This window comes from Paramisgurnus dabryanus, chromosome 13, assembly GCF_030506205.2.
Source record: "Paramisgurnus dabryanus chromosome 13, PD_genome_1.1, whole genome shotgun sequence".
Classification (NCBI taxonomy): domain Eukaryota; kingdom Metazoa; phylum Chordata; class Actinopteri; order Cypriniformes; family Cobitidae; genus Paramisgurnus; species Paramisgurnus dabryanus.
The window spans coordinates 24,164,924-24,182,771 of NC_133349.1; the positions used below are offsets into that span (position 1 = coordinate 24,164,924).

At 38.8% G+C, this 17,848-nt stretch overlaps 1 protein-coding gene across 2 annotated transcripts in view; it reads right to left on the minus strand.

Moving 5' to 3' along the window:
* Positions 1-3,628: 3,628 nt before the first annotated feature.
* zyx (zyxin) overlaps positions 3,629-17,848 on the minus strand; it is a 29,047-nt gene continuing 14,827 nt past the window's right edge. For both annotated transcript variants that reach the window (XM_065270100.2, XM_065270101.2), the window contains exons 4-10: positions 15,100-15,195; positions 13,698-14,366; positions 13,247-13,370; positions 8,980-9,149; positions 8,685-8,863; positions 5,497-5,617; positions 3,629-5,403 (exon numbers count right to left, since the gene is read on the minus strand). In XM_065270100.2, the coding sequence (XP_065126172.2) occupies positions 5,290-5,403; positions 5,497-5,617; positions 8,685-8,863; positions 8,980-9,149; positions 13,247-13,370; positions 13,698-14,366; positions 15,100-15,195 (1,473 nt within the window). In that variant the 3' untranslated portion in view covers positions 3,629-5,289. The remainder of the gene's footprint in view (positions 5,404-5,496; positions 5,618-8,684; positions 8,864-8,979; positions 9,150-13,246; positions 13,371-13,697; positions 14,367-15,099; positions 15,196-17,848) is intronic.

Below are 17,848 nucleotides of genomic sequence, written 5' to 3' on the forward strand. Positions count from 1 at the left end.
AAAAGTAAATTTAGGGGACAAAGGGTACCAGTTTTGCTCCAGAGTCCTGGATTTGGGTCGAGTCACCCTTGGGAAACACACTATTACGAAATGTACCTTTTATAAAGTGCATACAATGCATAAATTGTGACCTTGTCATTTTTATACTCAGTATTGTTCCTTAATAAAAAAAAGGAAATGAAACGTGAGACTATAATGTTTTATTAGTTATAAAGTAACAGTTTACAAAAGGTTGTATTTGTTAACATTAGTCAATGCATTAGTTAACACAAACTAAAAGTGAGAATAAATCTTAATTGTACATAATGTTTGAATATTTTGTAAAAGTTGTGTATGCGTTTCTCAGTTGTCCTGAAATAAAATGAATCTCAACATCATCCAGTCACTGTTGTAAAGGTATTAAATATGCAGACGCATGTCCAGGACCTGAATATTTTTTTTTTTTTTTTTTTTTTTGAGGATACCAGTGGATAGTTTAACTGCTCAATAAAAGTAATGGATCATCAACAACCTCAAAGAATAAAAAACAGGATTATTCTTGTAAATTCAGTTATTATTCTCTTGTAGCCTACATATAAACATCAGTTATGTGAAGGATCCTATACAGGATTGTACTAAATAAATAAAAAAAGTGCAATATTTATGATCCCTCTTATTTTTTAACCATTTTGCAGATTATAGCAGCCTATGTATGAGCCTACTTATGAGCAGAAACAGGCACCATAGTTAATTCTCATACGTATTCCTTCAGAATGACATTTTTACATACACACACGTCGACACTCTTGACTATCAGTGGTGTGTGTGTGAGGCTGCTGTGAGCTGATAAGAATTAAGGGGGTGTGAGGGGAGCGAATCCACACAAGAGAACGTCACACATTGCGTGGGAAAGAGCTTGTGCTGGAGCCGTCACATGACACAAGACGTAAACACTACGAGCTACAAAAACACACAGACATTAAAGTCTTATTTGAAGAAGCATGATGTAGTTGTAACCCCATTTACCTTTCTGAAGTCGCTTTGGATAAAAGCGTCAGCTCAATGAATAAGTAAATAAGTAAATGAATAAGTAAAATGAGTTTAAAGGTGGTTTAGTGCAACTTTTATTAAAAGACACTCAAGATTTTAAGATTGCTATCCTTAAAGCAACACCAAAGAGTTTTTTTTACCTTAAAATAACGTTTCCAAAAAAGTCTCAGTGGTTCATCCACTCAAAACAGGGTTAATGGCACTTTCACATTCTCTTTGCAGCCCTCTATCGGCCAAAACCGCACTAAAGAAGTTTCCAACCGTCGGGTAGTGGTCCTGTAGTTCGAGTGAAAACTACAAAAACTTGCTTTACGGCAGACCTACAATCCAATCAGAGCCAGGTATGCTGCAGTATTTACAACAGTGGTAATGAACAATTACGCTTCTAACCTGTAGGGGAAGCAAAGAGCCAAAACTCTTTAGTGTTGCTTTAAGAAACATCAGCTCTTATGAACCATGCAACATGATCTCATGGAAAGTCGTGTTATAGTCTTTGATACATTTGATAAATTTTTTCGTGTCCGTGGCACGAAATTCAGATTTTTTTTGTGCCTCGAGCACTAATGTCACATTTTATGGCGAATCACTGTAGAAAACCAGTTCATTCCTAGGGGTCACTCCTTGACATAACAATCTTTTCTTTTTGAAAATACTTAAAGGAGCATTTCACCCGTAGAAACATTAATCTTAATTGAAAGTGCATCATATTTGTAGTCGAAATGTAACATACATTTAGAATTTGGTGCCTTTTTGACAGAGAAAAGGGGTGTTTGTAGTCTCACCCCCTCAACAAAGATATTGGACTTCTTTCTTTCAATGATGCAAAATGATGATTTTTACATCATTGGGGCTATTTACACTTGGTATTAAGATGTGTTTTCATCGATCGAATCACAAGTGGACGAGAGAGACACATTACGTTTACACCTGGTATTTAAATCCGTCTCTTTTGTCCACTTTCGACCGCATCTGTCCTGAATACTGTGAGGGGGTGGTCTGTCGAGACTGTGGGTGAGTCTCTCAGCTGACATTTAAATGCGAGCGGGAGTAATTATGAGTTTATATGGACGCAAAATAATATTATGTCGGAGTCCACTTCTTGTTTAGCAAGTAAACATGCTGCACAGAGTTTTGTACGTGTGTATGTTAGAGCTTTCTCTGAATTTTCAGCGCAATTGATGAAATAGGATCGCGCAACTTTCACCCGCTTTCAAAATGAAACTACGGAGATCAGACGCTTTAGGTTTATCAATGAAAGGCTAAAAATAGCGCTGTTCACGTATGTTCACGCCAGAAGCAAAAAAAAGACCTAAAACTTGTGTTTAATACAGATTAGATAATGGAGGGAAGGCGGTCGCGTGTGGCTGTTCGAACACATTCAACCACATGTCCGTTCCGCAACTCCAAAGCGATCCGATCGAAAGTGGTTTCGACTACCTCTGGATGTGGTTGAAAGTGGTCGAAAGTGGACGAGCTCAAAACGTTTTGAACACCGTTTACACCTGGCATTAACGTCGTCCACTTGTGATCCGATCGACGAAAACGCATGTTAATGCCAAGTGTAAACAGCCTCATTGAAAGAAGGAACTGCAGCATTGAAATCTGTATTTTTCCTGTCTCAGCGGCAACTGAGGAAATGACGCACGACCATTCAAAAACATGACTGGGGTTCTTACTATACAAAGCTTAATGCAAATGGGTGAAGTGTCCCTTTAACTCAGTTAAGAAGCTGCTAATTTTTTTACTAAATCCATTTGTGTTGGGACAAAATCACTGCGACTAACTAAAACTATGCAGATGATTGAGTTTCCAGCATCCAGTAAATGTTAATAATTGTCTAACAAAAGCAAGTAAAGTTAAAAAGTTGAGTAAACCTATTATTTTAATGTTTACTTGTAAGTACAATTCCCACAGCTTCTGTTTAAATAAATCTCGAATATATTCAATTGTTTGAAAATAGGTGTCATAATTTTATTAAAGGTGACATAGAATGATTGAACTGAGTATTTATCCTTGTTCTGTGATGTGACATGTAGACAAAAATGTTTTTGTTTGGGTCTGTAATGCCTTAGAAGCTTCCTAAAAACCTCTCTCAGATAGCTCTATTAGGGTGGGGGATTTTAAACAAGTGGTTTTGCACCTATTTGGCTCCCCCTACTGGCTTAACTTGCAATCTTACTACTGATTGGCTGACTTTGCTGCCACTCAAAAAATGTAACCAATTATTTAAAAGTGGAGGGGCAGTGAGATGCCCGTGATGTCATAAGCATCAGTTTTTCAGATTGGGCCGTTTTCTGGCTGACATTTCTAAAAGAGGAATTTCTATGAGATTGAGATGTTTAGCATGTCTAGCACTTTTTGTATGTTTGTGAATGCGGGGAGACTACCATTATTCAACAAAGACAAGGTAAAAATGGTTTTTCATTCTCTGTCCCTTTTAAGTTAAACCAACCAATAAGTAATTTTTTTGAGCACTGAAAACAATTTGCAGCATGAAGTTTTTTCATTTGCCAAAAATGCTGCATTTTTTTTTTACAGTGAGTGTTCTTTAAATGGCACAAATTAAAGTATACTAAACAAAATGACTGCCTAAACTAGCAATCTTTCAGAATTGTATTTTTATTGGTTCAGAATACAGTAAAAATGTGGCAAAAAAAACAGACAATAGCAAAAATAACACGTTGGCATACATTTTAACCGTAAACATACATACATTCACTTATTACAGAAGAATTTAGATGTTCAGCACTGATATAAATGATACATGAAAGGCTAAATTATTACTGAATGATTCATATCTTACTGAATCTGTATTGTGATAATACCAGCATGAATAAGAGTCAACCATAAAAACACTGTAATAACAACAACAACAACAACAATCATGCATTAGATGTTTGCCATTGTTTTATATTGACCGCAACAAACACTAGAATTTCTTGAACTGGAGAGTCAAGGTATAAAGCCATGAAGAGACGCACACATAGGTGCAGAGTCAGACGAAAAGAGCATACGTGTGTAATAATGTGCCATCCTCAAAGCTAAAATAGTGTCGGCCTGACCGAAACAAGACAATTCTTGAGTACGCATCTTTAATACAAAATAAACAAATCCTAGAACTGAATCAAGAATGCTGGAAGTGTGTGCACTACAGGGACTCCTGAGTGTTTAAAACATTTATGTAAAAATGTAATTCATTCAGACATGCGTTTGCTGTAACACTGTTACTTTTAACCAAGCATTTATAAAAATGATCTTCACAGCTTTAAGCATATATTCTGTTGTATGTATCCAGAGGGTTTGAGTTTAGGGATCATCTGAAGCGTTTGTGCAAATAATACTACTTTATCCCTAATCTGGCTGGTTTTAAAAAGCTGTGTCTACATAGACTATTACAATCGGTCTGTGATATTACAACAGATTCAGAAAACACTTTTTAACGATTACATCTAGTTTCATTGTGCAATTGCTGAATACCTCTGGCAAAATAAAAAATAGAAAAGAATGGAAACGGGTACGGCAAACATTATGATCATCAAGGCAATACTACACTATCAACCCATGTTTTGATTAAGTCATAAAGTGTGCTTTTTAAAATATTTGTTCATTTATAGGCTAACTATTATATAAATGAATCACACATAGCAAATAAACAAATCATATTGTTTCCCCCCTTTCCCACCCAATGGTTTTTTTTACATTTAGGCCCTGACTCCTCACATTACTTATAAGGTCCGTTTGGAAAAAAGCCCTGTCGAAAGTGCATGAATTGCTGTGGATATACAGACTTCGTCGTCCCTCAGTAGTCAGCTGTGCTACAATTTATAAATGTTTTGAAATTTGTGTAAGGCATGCTGGGAGTCACATGGCTGAACCAAAACAGCAGTGCAATACATTACATCTGCACCTAGAGTAAAAATCCAAAGTTCAGTCCAAATTTGCATATCAAACAAAATAGGGGTTAAATTGTGTTGTATGCCTAACATTCAGTGAATATAAAGCAAAGATGGAGGCACTACACATATCAAGCCCCTTTTATGAAGGAAACTGGAGAGGATGTCAAGCTGCAGATATTTGTGAAAAACAGGCTAAATATATGATGAACAAACATACTGTAAAGAAAAGTGGAAAAAAATGTTACATTGGAAAAGGAGAGAAATATAAAAACACATTTAGAGAGCCGTGTGGCAAATACATTATCAAAGCAAAGCCAATTTTGTGTCTTAATTTGGTGTAGGGTTTGTGGCGAGTGTCCACCAATCACTGTTTGGCCTGCTTGGCACGAGTGGTGTGGCACTTCATGCACAGGATTCGGCCATCAAACGGGTAGCAGCCATCAGCGTCCGCCTCTATGGAAAGGGGACGGGCACAATCCTGCAATGAAAAAGAGACCAGTTTGTATTTTATAAACCATTTTCATTGAAACATGAAAATAAATGAAGATACGAAGTAAAAATCTTTTCCTACCTCACATCGGTAGCACTTCAGGTGGAAGTTCTTCTCTAAGGCAACGACCCGGAGCGTCTCTTCACTTCCAGGGTCGGGAACAATCGGCTCATTGCAGCTTACGCAAAGTGGGGAGAAACGGCTGAGAAAGAGAAAGAAAGAAAGAGGGAGAATGGAATTAAAAGGGGACAACTAGAAAACTACAGACCAACCTGAAAAACATGAACATTTGTAAATAAATAGCAAAATGTTAAAATTAAGATGATTGGACTTATTGTTTTTTTTTTACACAGAACTAAATGTTTTTGTTATTACACAGAGTAGCGGCACCGTTGAGTACCGGCACAAAATTTCAGGTACCGTACGGGTTAAAATGTAAACGGTACCCAACCCTAGTGGCAACACTAGTTTTATACAACTTCATAAATTTTACGATATGAAAACTGCTAACGTTAGCGTAATTCTTGCCGTTTTTTTAAATAGACTACACACGAATGATTGCTGGCTGCCAACAAATAAAAAAGTGCCTGTCTTATCAAAATCCGTGTGTCAAATTTATTTTTGTTCATATCTTTAATATTGATTGAATAAGGTCACGTCAAAGATTGAAATCATAATGAAATTAATGGCTAAAATAAGACTTGTCTTTAATGCTCATTATGTCAGAATATGATTTTGAAACTGTAGTATGGTTATTACAGACTGGGTAAAATATAAAAAATGTTTTGTCATAATTGTGCTTTTTCTCACATATTTAGACATTTGTATCCATTTATAATTGAACTAGGGGTGTGCCGGTTTCAGAATTGGTGATGACGGTTATGACGTGAGTCAAATGTGACGGTTCATAACATAACCGTCTGTGGGGGGCGTTTTGCTCGTTTAAATGTTTGTGGATTGACGCGAAAGTGTCATTTTACCATAAAATCATGAATGTGATGCCAAGTGTGTTTTAAACAGTAATGATGACTTTAAGCAATTTAACAGAAAGCAATGAAATATTTAAAAACACACTGTTGACAGAAGACTGCGCTGTCACTCTCTGCTCAGAATAAATGAATCCTCTCTCATCTAACGTTATTTTGATAATCTTCAGAGAAACAGATTTAATTGTGTCTATATCTGTCATTACATGGACCAGAATGTGGGTTAAAAAGCGTCTTGAAGAGGTTTTGCTCATAAATGCATGTAAAGTAATTAATATGACCTTGAGATTTTTATACTGTTATCAAACTGCACAGTATGCGCAGCAAACGCAGCTGACAATGGCCACGCGCGGCAAACGCTCTCCACATACAGTAGGCGCTGTTCAGTTCTCACACTTGCGAAGTAAACCGGCGTTTGAATAAACAAGACACTGAATAGCTACTTACTCTACGTTTATTTAAAATTAACAGCAAGACAAGCAGTGAATGTGCTTTCAGGAGAGTTAGTAGATTAGCATGGGAGAATTTGAACTTGAAAAGCGGAGTGTACTGACGTCTTTCCGCGGTTAAAACAACATTCCTTCTTATGGTCATTCATGTTTATTTGATGCTATAAATTAACTAGAAGGAAGAGATGATTTGAAAGGTGAGACTATGTTTAATATGTTTAATCTCAAAAGTAACCGAAAAGTAACCTGGTCTGTCCTGTATGTCAGCGCGTTGTCAGTGTCTGCTCCGCTCTGTATTTTTCACTGCGTGAGAACATGGTGGGGCGTATAACACAGACTGTTAACAATTGTTTTAAATAGTATTTAAAAATTCTGTATGATACATTTTTTTATATATATATTTTAATAACACGGTTTTGCCGGTTATAGGGTTCTAATGACGGTGTTCAACTATAACCGTCGGTCTCACGGTTATATAATGACCGTCACAGCCCTAAATTGAACTATTGTTAGAAAAGGGCTGGATGAATGAATACAGTGTGGATACCTGTATATTATAGACAGATATATAAACAATATCCACTTCAAGTATATAGACAAACTAGTATTGGAATATTTGCCTGCAAACTTAATTTTTTGCAAGTGTTACAACTAACCCCCTGCCTGTTACAATTAACCCCACCTATGGGGTAAGTTGTAACGTTTGCACTTCTGTCACGTTTGGTGTAATTGTCCAAGAATTGTAAGTACTAGAAACAAACTTCAAATGTTCATTTGTAGCACAGATCTGTGTGTTGCTTGTGTAAAAATATAATTAAATCAAACTCAAATATTTTTTGAATGATTGAGCCAAAACCAAAAAGCGTTAGGTTGTGCCCCTCTCTCCCCTACTTTACATTTGAGCTAATGTTGGTTTCCCTTCAAAAAGGGATGGTGGAGAATGTTTAAAGTATTATATTACTTATTAAAAATTAATTATTAATTATCATAATGAGACTACAATGTTTAAAGCTCTAACCCCCTTTAAAATTGCTACATGCGTGACATTAGAACATTAGCATAATGCTGTTCTTCAGTATTTCTGTATGAGACACACATCTCTTTATGCTTAAACAAGCTTTAACTTACAGTAAATCTGTGTATATACTTCTTAAACAAGGGCAGGAATTCGTTGTCAAAAGTAATAAAAGTGCATGCTCACGTAAAAGTGAAAGCAGAACCGATTATAGTTAGCAAGAACTAAGTGTCAAATGAATGATAGTGATAGGGAATAAAGTGCCACATTTTAACAGACCCTGTATGGTCTTGCATTAGTTTCTTGCCCTTACTCTCATCACAAGTGTGCCACAATGTCTCAGACAAGAGACCTAAATGCCTGGCAAGGCATTGTGATGAACTCTGTTCTACCCAGGGCTGCCGACAACCAACCGCACCAGATCCAAATGCAATGGGAAAGCGACTAAAGACACATGTCCCAAGCCAGAGTTATGATGATTACCCGGAGCTGACCAACATTGTTCTCTCCTTGACCCACAACCTCATGAGCCTGAGACAGGAGGTGAACAACCTAAAGCTATGAGGCACTGTACGAGGCACTGAGATTCAAGATTTTCTCATCATTTTTTGATCCACATACTTATAATTGATCTCCATCCATTATAAGTACTGTTTAAAATATTAATAATTATTAATTATCATAATGAGACTACAATGTTTAAAGCAACATTGTTCCAACCCCCTTCACCCCATAACATAAAGTAGAAACATAATAATAACCCTTTAATAATTACAGTTATCAGTATAATTGAGTGTTTTAAATGCCCAGGTGACTCACCGATGGTAATCATTGACACAATAGGGGTTATTGTTATCATCTGTGATGAACGGAGCGCCCTCCAGTGTGCAGCTGCAGGTAGTGCATCGGAAACAGTGAGCATGGAAACACTGGCCCACTGCCTTCAGGACCCGATCTGTAATCCGCTCCCCACAGCGGGAACACACACACAGAGAGTTCTGCAAACACACCCATCGAGAAAGAAAGTAAGAAAACAAAGGCCAGTGTCTACAGAAAAGCAATGTGTATGAAATGTATGCATAACCAATGTATTATTTAAAAAATGCATACTCACCACGTAGCAGTCCTCACACTCGGGTGTGCCATCACGATCATAAAACTGCATGCCCTGCAGGGGGCGCCGACAAGTCACGCAGCAGAAACAATGCGAGTGGAAGAGTTTATCCATGGCTCTCACTGCAGGCTGAGATCTGGACAAAGCCTCTCCGCATTTACCGCACACATCTGAAAAGAGGAAACGATTTTGAAATATATTTCCTATATGACTGTTTTATGCTACCGTGGATTTAATTAGACGAGATGTCAAATCAACAAATAACCATTTCTGGCAGTGGCCTGCGTGTCTATACTACACCAGAAACTTTAATGCAAAGAAAATCGATCCTGACAGAGACAGATTGAGATCATAGCAACACTCATCCAGAAGGATCCAGACGAGGGAGAGGTGAACTGCTGGTGTTTAGATACTGATAATAGAGAAATAAACTGAGATAGAGAGTGAATCACATCAGACAGATAAAGGTACAGAGGGCAGACACAGGAGAAGTCTGGCACCATCTCACAACTCTACGTTTATTACAACTTGTCTACCGTTTTTAAACGAGAACCATATGGACATTTACAAGGCTAACATTTGGTGAGCCAAGAGATCAATGAAAAGAGACACTGAATAAAAAAAATCTAAAAAATTTACAAAGTTTTAAAATCTAAATGATGTCTTAAGAGCGGGGGTTAAAGCTTTTTCATGCGTTCTGACTTATTAACACAATTTAAGAGTTGGATTCCTCATGCTTCAAATAGGCAAGCAAGTTGAACTAATGCAGGATGCTTAGCACAAGTTTCGGAAAGTTTTTTTTAGAACATAAAAGATTCATTTGTAACAAATTTGCTTCATTTCAGAAAACTTCAATGTCAGAAAACAAGCAATGTCAGTGCAGGAAGTACAATGGAAGTCCTTATATGGGCATTTTAACCGGAATAGCGCACGCACAAACCAACCAACCAAGTGCTGACACAAAATCAGTGTTACCAAAAAAAGTGTGTTGTTGTTTGTGAGGTAAATTTAAGTTTGTTCAGCTTCCTAATGAACCCAGGTTTATAGAAACAATAGATATAGTTTGTTTTAACGGGGTAGCAGTGAATTTGTATGTGTGTGTTTGTTTAACGCTGGATTTCGTTGAAATGGGGCAGTCCCAACCGGGTCATGAGTCCCAGGCGGTAAGTAAAACTGCATTAAATGTCTGTGTTTTGTTGGCAATTGAAAAGTAAGTGCATATAATGTAAATGACACAAACATGTAGTGAATCATAAGATATCCAGAGATGGCAGGATAATGCTTTGTGTGTGCTGTCTGCTCATGCCTCGCTGTGCCCGCTGTACGCCTCCAGGAGCTCGGGCTTATTCAGAAAGAATCGGTACAGCTGATCTGTCTTTTATAAATCTGATAAAACTAAAGACTTTTTGGAGATATGAAGATGTAATACTACTCTATAGACCGTTTCATCTGGCGCACGTGCGGTGACACGATAAGCGTCTGGTCCGAACTTTACTTCCGGTTTCTGTTTGTTTAATGGTCTGAATAGTTGCTGAAACTGAACTCTTAAAATAACGCTTCCAAAACAGTTTCAGTCGTTCATCCACTCAAAACAGGGTGAACAGCACTTTCACATTCCCTTTGCAGCCCTCTATTGGCCAAAACAGCACTAAAGAAGTTTCCAACCGTCGGGTCGTGGTCCTGTAGTTCGAGGGAAAACTACAAAAACTTGCTTTACGGCAGACCTACAATCCAATCAGAGCCAGCTATGCTGCAGTATTTACGACAGTGGGTAATGGACAATTACGCTTCTATCCTGTAGGGGAAGCAAAGAAGAAAAACTCTTTTGTGTTGCTTTAAACAAATACCTTGTCGAAAACAACAAATGTTTTGGGTTCCTATGTAATCTACGTGTTGTTTATTTTGCTTGTTATATAAATAAACTACTCTAAAAGGACTTTGTTGTCATTTATTCTTCGCAGAGTTTACCGGAAGTTACGTAATGACCACGAAAGCCACGTGTTTATGTTGTTACTGCTGAAACAGTCTATAGGTACTCAAGATTAACATGAGATAAGCAGAAACACTGTGTGTTATGTGAGCTTTAAGGTTATGGGTGTTTACACAAGGTGGAGAGTGCATAGTTTAATGTGTGCATGTATGTATCTATACAAGGAAAGCTGATAACAGTATGTGTGTGTGTGTGTGTGTGTGTGTGTGTGTGTGTGTGTGTACTATGTTTTCTGAACAAAGTTGTCCTTAGAAGTAGACAAAAGCTAATATCAGCTTCATTGTGCACAACAGCCAATGAAATTTAAACATAGATACTGATATATTACAGGCGAAGTACAACAACTGTCAAAAGTCAATGTTAAGTCTCCTACTTAAGTCTCCACTTTAAGAAAAAAAACTGAAGAGCTCCGTTGCAAAACCTTCTAAGGGTGCGTGCACACTAGAGCCCTGCACGGGCTTAAAACTCCAGCCCTAACCCGGCCCTGTCCCGAAGTGTTCAAGCCCTACCCGACCCCAGCCCGACAATGCCTGCAATTTTTTCAGCCCGAACCCGACCTGACCCGAGACCAATATCAATTACTTTTAAGTTCTCTCTCTGATGCGCGCTCTCTCTCTCTCGGACGCGCGTTCTCAAACATAATAAGAGGTGAAGTATAGCTTTAGCCTACAGAAATGCTTATTGCTTTAGTTATAATAGCTCATTGTTCACAGTTCATATTTATGATCTTATAGTCCATTTGAAAATGTTTGTACAAACTGACTGTATTCTTCAGAAAGCACTAAATAACTTCCCTTCCCTTACCTGTCGCTGTTCAGTGTGCAATTAATAAATAAAAATTAGTATGACGTTAATTTTTAAAAGTGTGCAACACAGAAATGGCAAAAAGCGCAATCGGCTAAACGAGCATTAAACATTAATATGACGTTGATTTTTTGTTTTTATTAATTTATAGTCACAAAACTTATCAACAAAACATCGATTAAAATTAAGAGACTAATTATATGAAACAAAATTTATTTTAAAGTAGCAAGAAAAACTTAAATTAAACTCGTAAATAATGTCTGACCCATAACAATTCTACCTTCAAATTGACCTTTACAACGCCCTATATGGCGTTTAAAATTACGGTCTATCTTTCGTATTAAGATAACTAAATTTAAACAAAACATAAACAACATTACAACAATATTCAAACCCAACAATACTCAAACATAAATATAAAACAGACATTATCTATAAGGATACATAAAACAATATGATTAAACGTTTATAATAGCTGGTTGGTAGATGTTTACTATTTTTGGCAAAACCTCCGTTGCTCCATTTACTTGAATAAAAATTATTTTTACTTTGAAAATGATGCGCTGTCACATTAACATGAGCTGTTTGTTTACATAAGACTCCATCTACGTTCATTTACACTGCAGCGCAACGTCTGAGTTCTCAAACTAAAACAGGGTCTGCAGCTTTTGCGAACGAATCCGTTTATGAGGGATGAAAGCGGTGGTGTGTAAATGAAAGGCGTAAACGTAGCAAAAGTAACGTTTTAAAGGACAAACGCATTAGATGCGCGCTGTCTCTGCTACACACGCAAACACACACACACAATGAGGAGAGACGCTAAAATAAGCCCGAGCCCGACCCGAGCCCGGTCTGTAAAAAAAAAAAACGTCCCGAGCCCGGCCCAAATGGGCTTAGCCTGTCGAGCCCCGTCGGGCCCCGACGGGCTTGCAGGGCTCTGGTGCACACCAAGGCGTTTACGTCAGCCTATGTTTTCAATTCTTTCCAATGGAAGCAGAAGCCAAAGTGCCCAGAGTTGAAAAGCTTTCAACTTCTGGTGAAACGCTTAGCTCGTCAATGTCACTTCTCACACGGCCGTCCAATCACAGTGGAGAAAGGGTGGGACAAATATCACAACCACCAACTGGTGCATCGTATAACGACTGATAAACAAAGCAGAAGCAACATAGTAACAAAAAATGCTGGCAGGCGCCCACAGTTGGCGTTTTCAAACACTTGTGTACACGCCTGGTGTTCACGCTGCCTAAGCATCTGACAGCGGTTCTAATCAGACACTTAATGGATTATGCCAACAAACCAGTATTTCTGAATGACCCGAGGTGGTGATTAAGTGGATTGAAGGGGAAGAATTTGATGAACGTATAATACGTGCCAAGAGCATTCGGTTAGTATCATTATCTCTCTTTTTTGAATGTGCCGTTCAGTGGCTTTTGCATCTGAGCTCTTTAACTGTATACGCGTGTGTATTTGTACCTGCAGCAGCTGAGGGGGTCACAGATGGATGTTTGTCCATGTCTTTTATGAATTCTTTGGTCATTTTCTCCAGCTCTTCCACTTCTCTCATAGTGAGAGGAGCTCCACCACCACCACCAGACACCTATCAAACAACAAAAAAACAGGACACTTATGTAGAAACCGTTCAAACCTAATCCTTAGTTGTATGTTTTGTAGGGCTGGGAAGATTAATCAGCTCTTTCATGTATTATGGCTCTTTGATCAGTAGGAAGTCCTTATCAATATTAAATCACGGCGAGTTTGAGTCTATAACATACATTTGAAAAAGCAACACTCGTCAAACATAATCATTATAAATATTCTTTATTATCATGAAAATACCTCAAAAGGTTTGAAGAACAGCGATATAAATATGCTTATAGGCTTTTAATTTATTTTAAAGCATCACCACACAATAAAGCACACCCACCTTAGGTGAAGCACTGTTTGCTGCAGGTCTGTTAAATGATGAGACGGGTCCTGTCTTGGGCTGAGGTGCAGAGGGAGGAGGCGGAGCAACACTTTGTTGACTACCAAAAGAGGATGTTCCAGAGTGATTGAAAGCAGGTGCAGGGGCGGGAACACTTGCTGGAGGAGCAACCCGGGTAGGAGGAGCCGCAGCGGCAGGAGGAGCAGCAGGAGGAGGTGGAAAACTTGCTGAAGGAGTAACCCGGGTAGGAGGAGCTGCAGACGGAGGTGGAACACTTGCTGGAGGAGCAACCCGGGTAGGTGGAGCTGCAGAAGGAGCGGCAGGAGGAGCAGCAGGGGGAGGTGGGAAAGAAGTCTGAGTGGGAGGTTTAACAGAGTTGTTAAATCCTCTTGCACCTCCGGATGGTGCAGGACTCACTGTTTTAGGACCGAAATTCGAATTCGGCTGACTGGGAGTAAAGTTGGTTTTTGGGGCAACGGCTGGGCTTTTAGCAGGGGCGGGACTCTGATGGGCCGGTCGCACACGGGCACGTAGCTCCTCAGCCCAAGGGGCAGGAGGTGGTCGATCCTGGAGCTCAGGAGGGGGTAGAAAGGAAAGGTTGGGCTTAGGGGCAGTTGGTGGAGGTCCAGCCGGCTTTGGCGCAGGTACTGATGAAAACTGGCTGGGTAACTAAATCAAACAAAGACAGAGAAATAAATCATGCATCTGACAAAGATTAAAATGGAAACAAAGAACAGACTTACAAAATCTTTCAATTGTGACATGAGTGTTGCAAAATTAACATTATGGAAACAGTTCAAACTTCCTCTAAACCTTGGATATGAGTCTCATGGAAACACAAGTTTATCAAAACAAAATCATTATGCAAGTTTAACATTTTCTCATCCTCATGATTTTCTAAACATAATTCTCATACTGATCCATGTTGGTTTGGTACTGGTTTCAGCATACCAGCACCAAAACACAACATATGCTGGTCTATGACCATCATGGGATGCAGGTATGCTAATGACCAACAGCTAAACCAGCACCAAACCAACATGGACCAGCATGGGAATTATACTGGTGGTCACCAGCAAACCAGAACCACAACACAACATATGCTGGTCTTGCTGGTATTCAGTTTTATTCAGCAAGGCACTGACAATTTTCCCCAACCACAGTTCAAAATTGTATTCAGGCCTATTCACATAAGATGCATCACCCAACTTGACAAAAATAATAGCAAACACCACTGGCTAACCATTTAAACAATCATTTACATAACAGCCTGTACCTCACAGGTCTATTTTGTTGATGTTATATGTTTAATGGTGCTTTTGAGGATGATGTTTGAGGAAAAACTGCTCCCGTATGGTTCAGGTCAGGAATCAGTTGTTTAAGGTCACGTTTGTGCGTTTACCTTTGGGTTAAAAGGTCCACTGGTCTCCATCTCTGATAACATACTTGTTAAAGAGCCCAGCTGCCTGTCAAAACTCGTCTGTTTCTCCAGCAGCCTCTACAGACAGAGAACATGAGATCGTTGAGGGTGTGGTTTAGGAGAAGAGACTCAGTGTTGTGCATCAGTGTTGTTAACGGATGCAATAACAGAACGTGTGAAAAAGAAAATAACAGGACTGTAAAACAGATATAAATAAGGACATAGGAAAATTTTCTTTTTGAGAAGCGTCTCAGGACTATAAACACCAAATGAAGTGATAATCAAATTACAGGAGAAAATAAAACGGTTGTGCGTCTAAATACACAATGAAAGGGAACAAAATCTTAAAAATATAGTGACGTGGAAGATACAAATCACAGCGTTGCCCTAGACAAACCACAGCAGTGTGTAACAGCAATGAGCCCTGGATTAAAGTACAAACATGTAGGGATGCACCGATACTGGTATCGGGTATCGACCTCGATACCACATTTTCTAAAGTACTCGTACTCGTTAAAAGTCCCCCTATACCAGGGATCGATACCACGGTCTGAGAAATGTCTATGTTTGAGCGGCGTGTAAGGGGTTAATGCCTCTTGCGTTGTCCAAAGAGGCAGAGTTTACAACAAACTGGAAAACTAGTCCTTTGTTTTTTTGTTAAATTATATTACTAAAGCTGTTACCTGTAAATTTAAATCATGTTTTTTATTAAGTACTCGGTATCGGCAAGTACTAAAATGCAAGTACTCGTACTCGTATTCCAAAAAAGTGGTATCGGTGCATCCCTACAAACATGCTTACTTGATGGACCTTATTTAGGGAAGACACCATATTCAATTTAACATGAGAGAAAATGAGACAATGTGTTGGTTTTCTGATCTTCAGGACTAAAGTGATTAAAATTGTAATTCGTTTAAATCTTGTTCAACAGTGGTCAATGTTTGGTGTTTCTACATTGACTGATTCATAAACCATGATGACAAAAAACCTGAGGCAACACTTAAACAGAATACTTCACCCAAATATGGAATTTCACCCTTAACTTACTAATTGGTTACTCATTGATTTTTGCATGACTACACACCCAACAACTAGACACGAGATACAAAAGAATCACAGGATTTTGGGAATTTGCGATTATACTTTACCTCAAGTAAGCGCGATACTTCAATAAATATAATGCAATTAACCTTATAATCGCAGCTAGCATAATCGCATTAAAACAAGTGTCGTACACGGTTTTATTCGCAGTATGCGGACATGTAAACACTGTAATCGCATTTGTACCACACTAACTCCAGTGCGCGTGTGTTTTTGTCACGCACCTTAAGTGCGAATTCGTTTAAAACTTGACATTAGGACACAGCAGTCTGCCTTCATCCAGGGACAGCTCAAATAATGCAGCGTCCAAAACCGTTACATTATTACTGTCATAATATTTCTGTCTTCATCATGGCTCGAATAACGAAATACATCCATAAGAATGTGTTTGTCATTTAACGTAAGTAAATAAAAAAAGTGGACAGTATATGTGAGTTCATCATTTGTGCTCTGCATTGGGCTATGTGTAAATATTAAGCACAATCATTAGCAAATAATCAGAAAATAAAAACTGCATGTAAACAGGATAAGCTCCAGTCATGTTAACATCTTACTGCGATTAAGTCTTACTCTAATTATTGGAAATAATCGCATTATTGGTCTACATGTAAACGAAGTCAGTGAGATTTGAGTTTTTCAACACGCCAACATATCAGAACTTACTGCGCTGAAGTGCATGTTGCCATGGATACACAATGTTTCGATTACTAAATAAGCCTCTTCTTTCACATACATATAATTTCACTCCAAAAGATATATATTATTATCATCCCACCGGAGTCCCAATGGATTACTTTTGTGGAGTGCTTTTAAGAGCTTCACCATGTTTAGTCCTGTATAAGAAACGGAGTGTCTGTTCACACTGAGTTCAAATAGTGGCCCTTGTTGGCAAACGCCATTTACACTAGCTCCGCCCCTCAGTGTCTCTTAATGCAGAGTTCAGACTGTACAATTTTAGCCCTTATATTGACTCGCCGACAGGTTTTGAGAAATTGCTGACAAATGCCCCAAATCATAGGCAAATCTATACTCATGCACGGAGTGAACTATCAAAGACGCGATCTGAGAGAATCGCCAACGAGTCGCTGACACCCGTGAGATATCTGGCATGATAAATATCTGGACCTGTCGGCGATTCAAAATCATGCCGTGTGAAATGTGTTCTGACTGAAAATAACATCGGAAATGACCTACAGCCAATGAGAGAGCAATATAATGTACATGGCAGCTGAAAGTTCGGTGAGGAGTTAAGGGTTCGTTATAGTTGTGCGTAGGTCCTACGGCGTAGCTTCCGCGTCCGTTTTCATTTATACTTTTGCGCCGTCTTCCTCGTCGACGTGCCTGGTAGGCAGTATCCACGCGTGTAACCACAGTAGCAGGGCGACCGTCAAAGAAGAAGATCCTTGGCAGGTTAACCCACAAACGAAGAAGAAACAGCAACTTGTTTTGTATGATTTGAGAAGACCAGCAATGATGGAAGTAAATAAACAGTGACTTTTGTTGCAGTTTGAGTTAAATCACTTCTCAACTTGGCCATTCTTTGTTTTCACCGTCGCAAACGGAAATACCTGACGACGCAGTTTTTCTACCTGACGGGAGGGGTTCTGGACTGGTGGACCAATCACAGCGC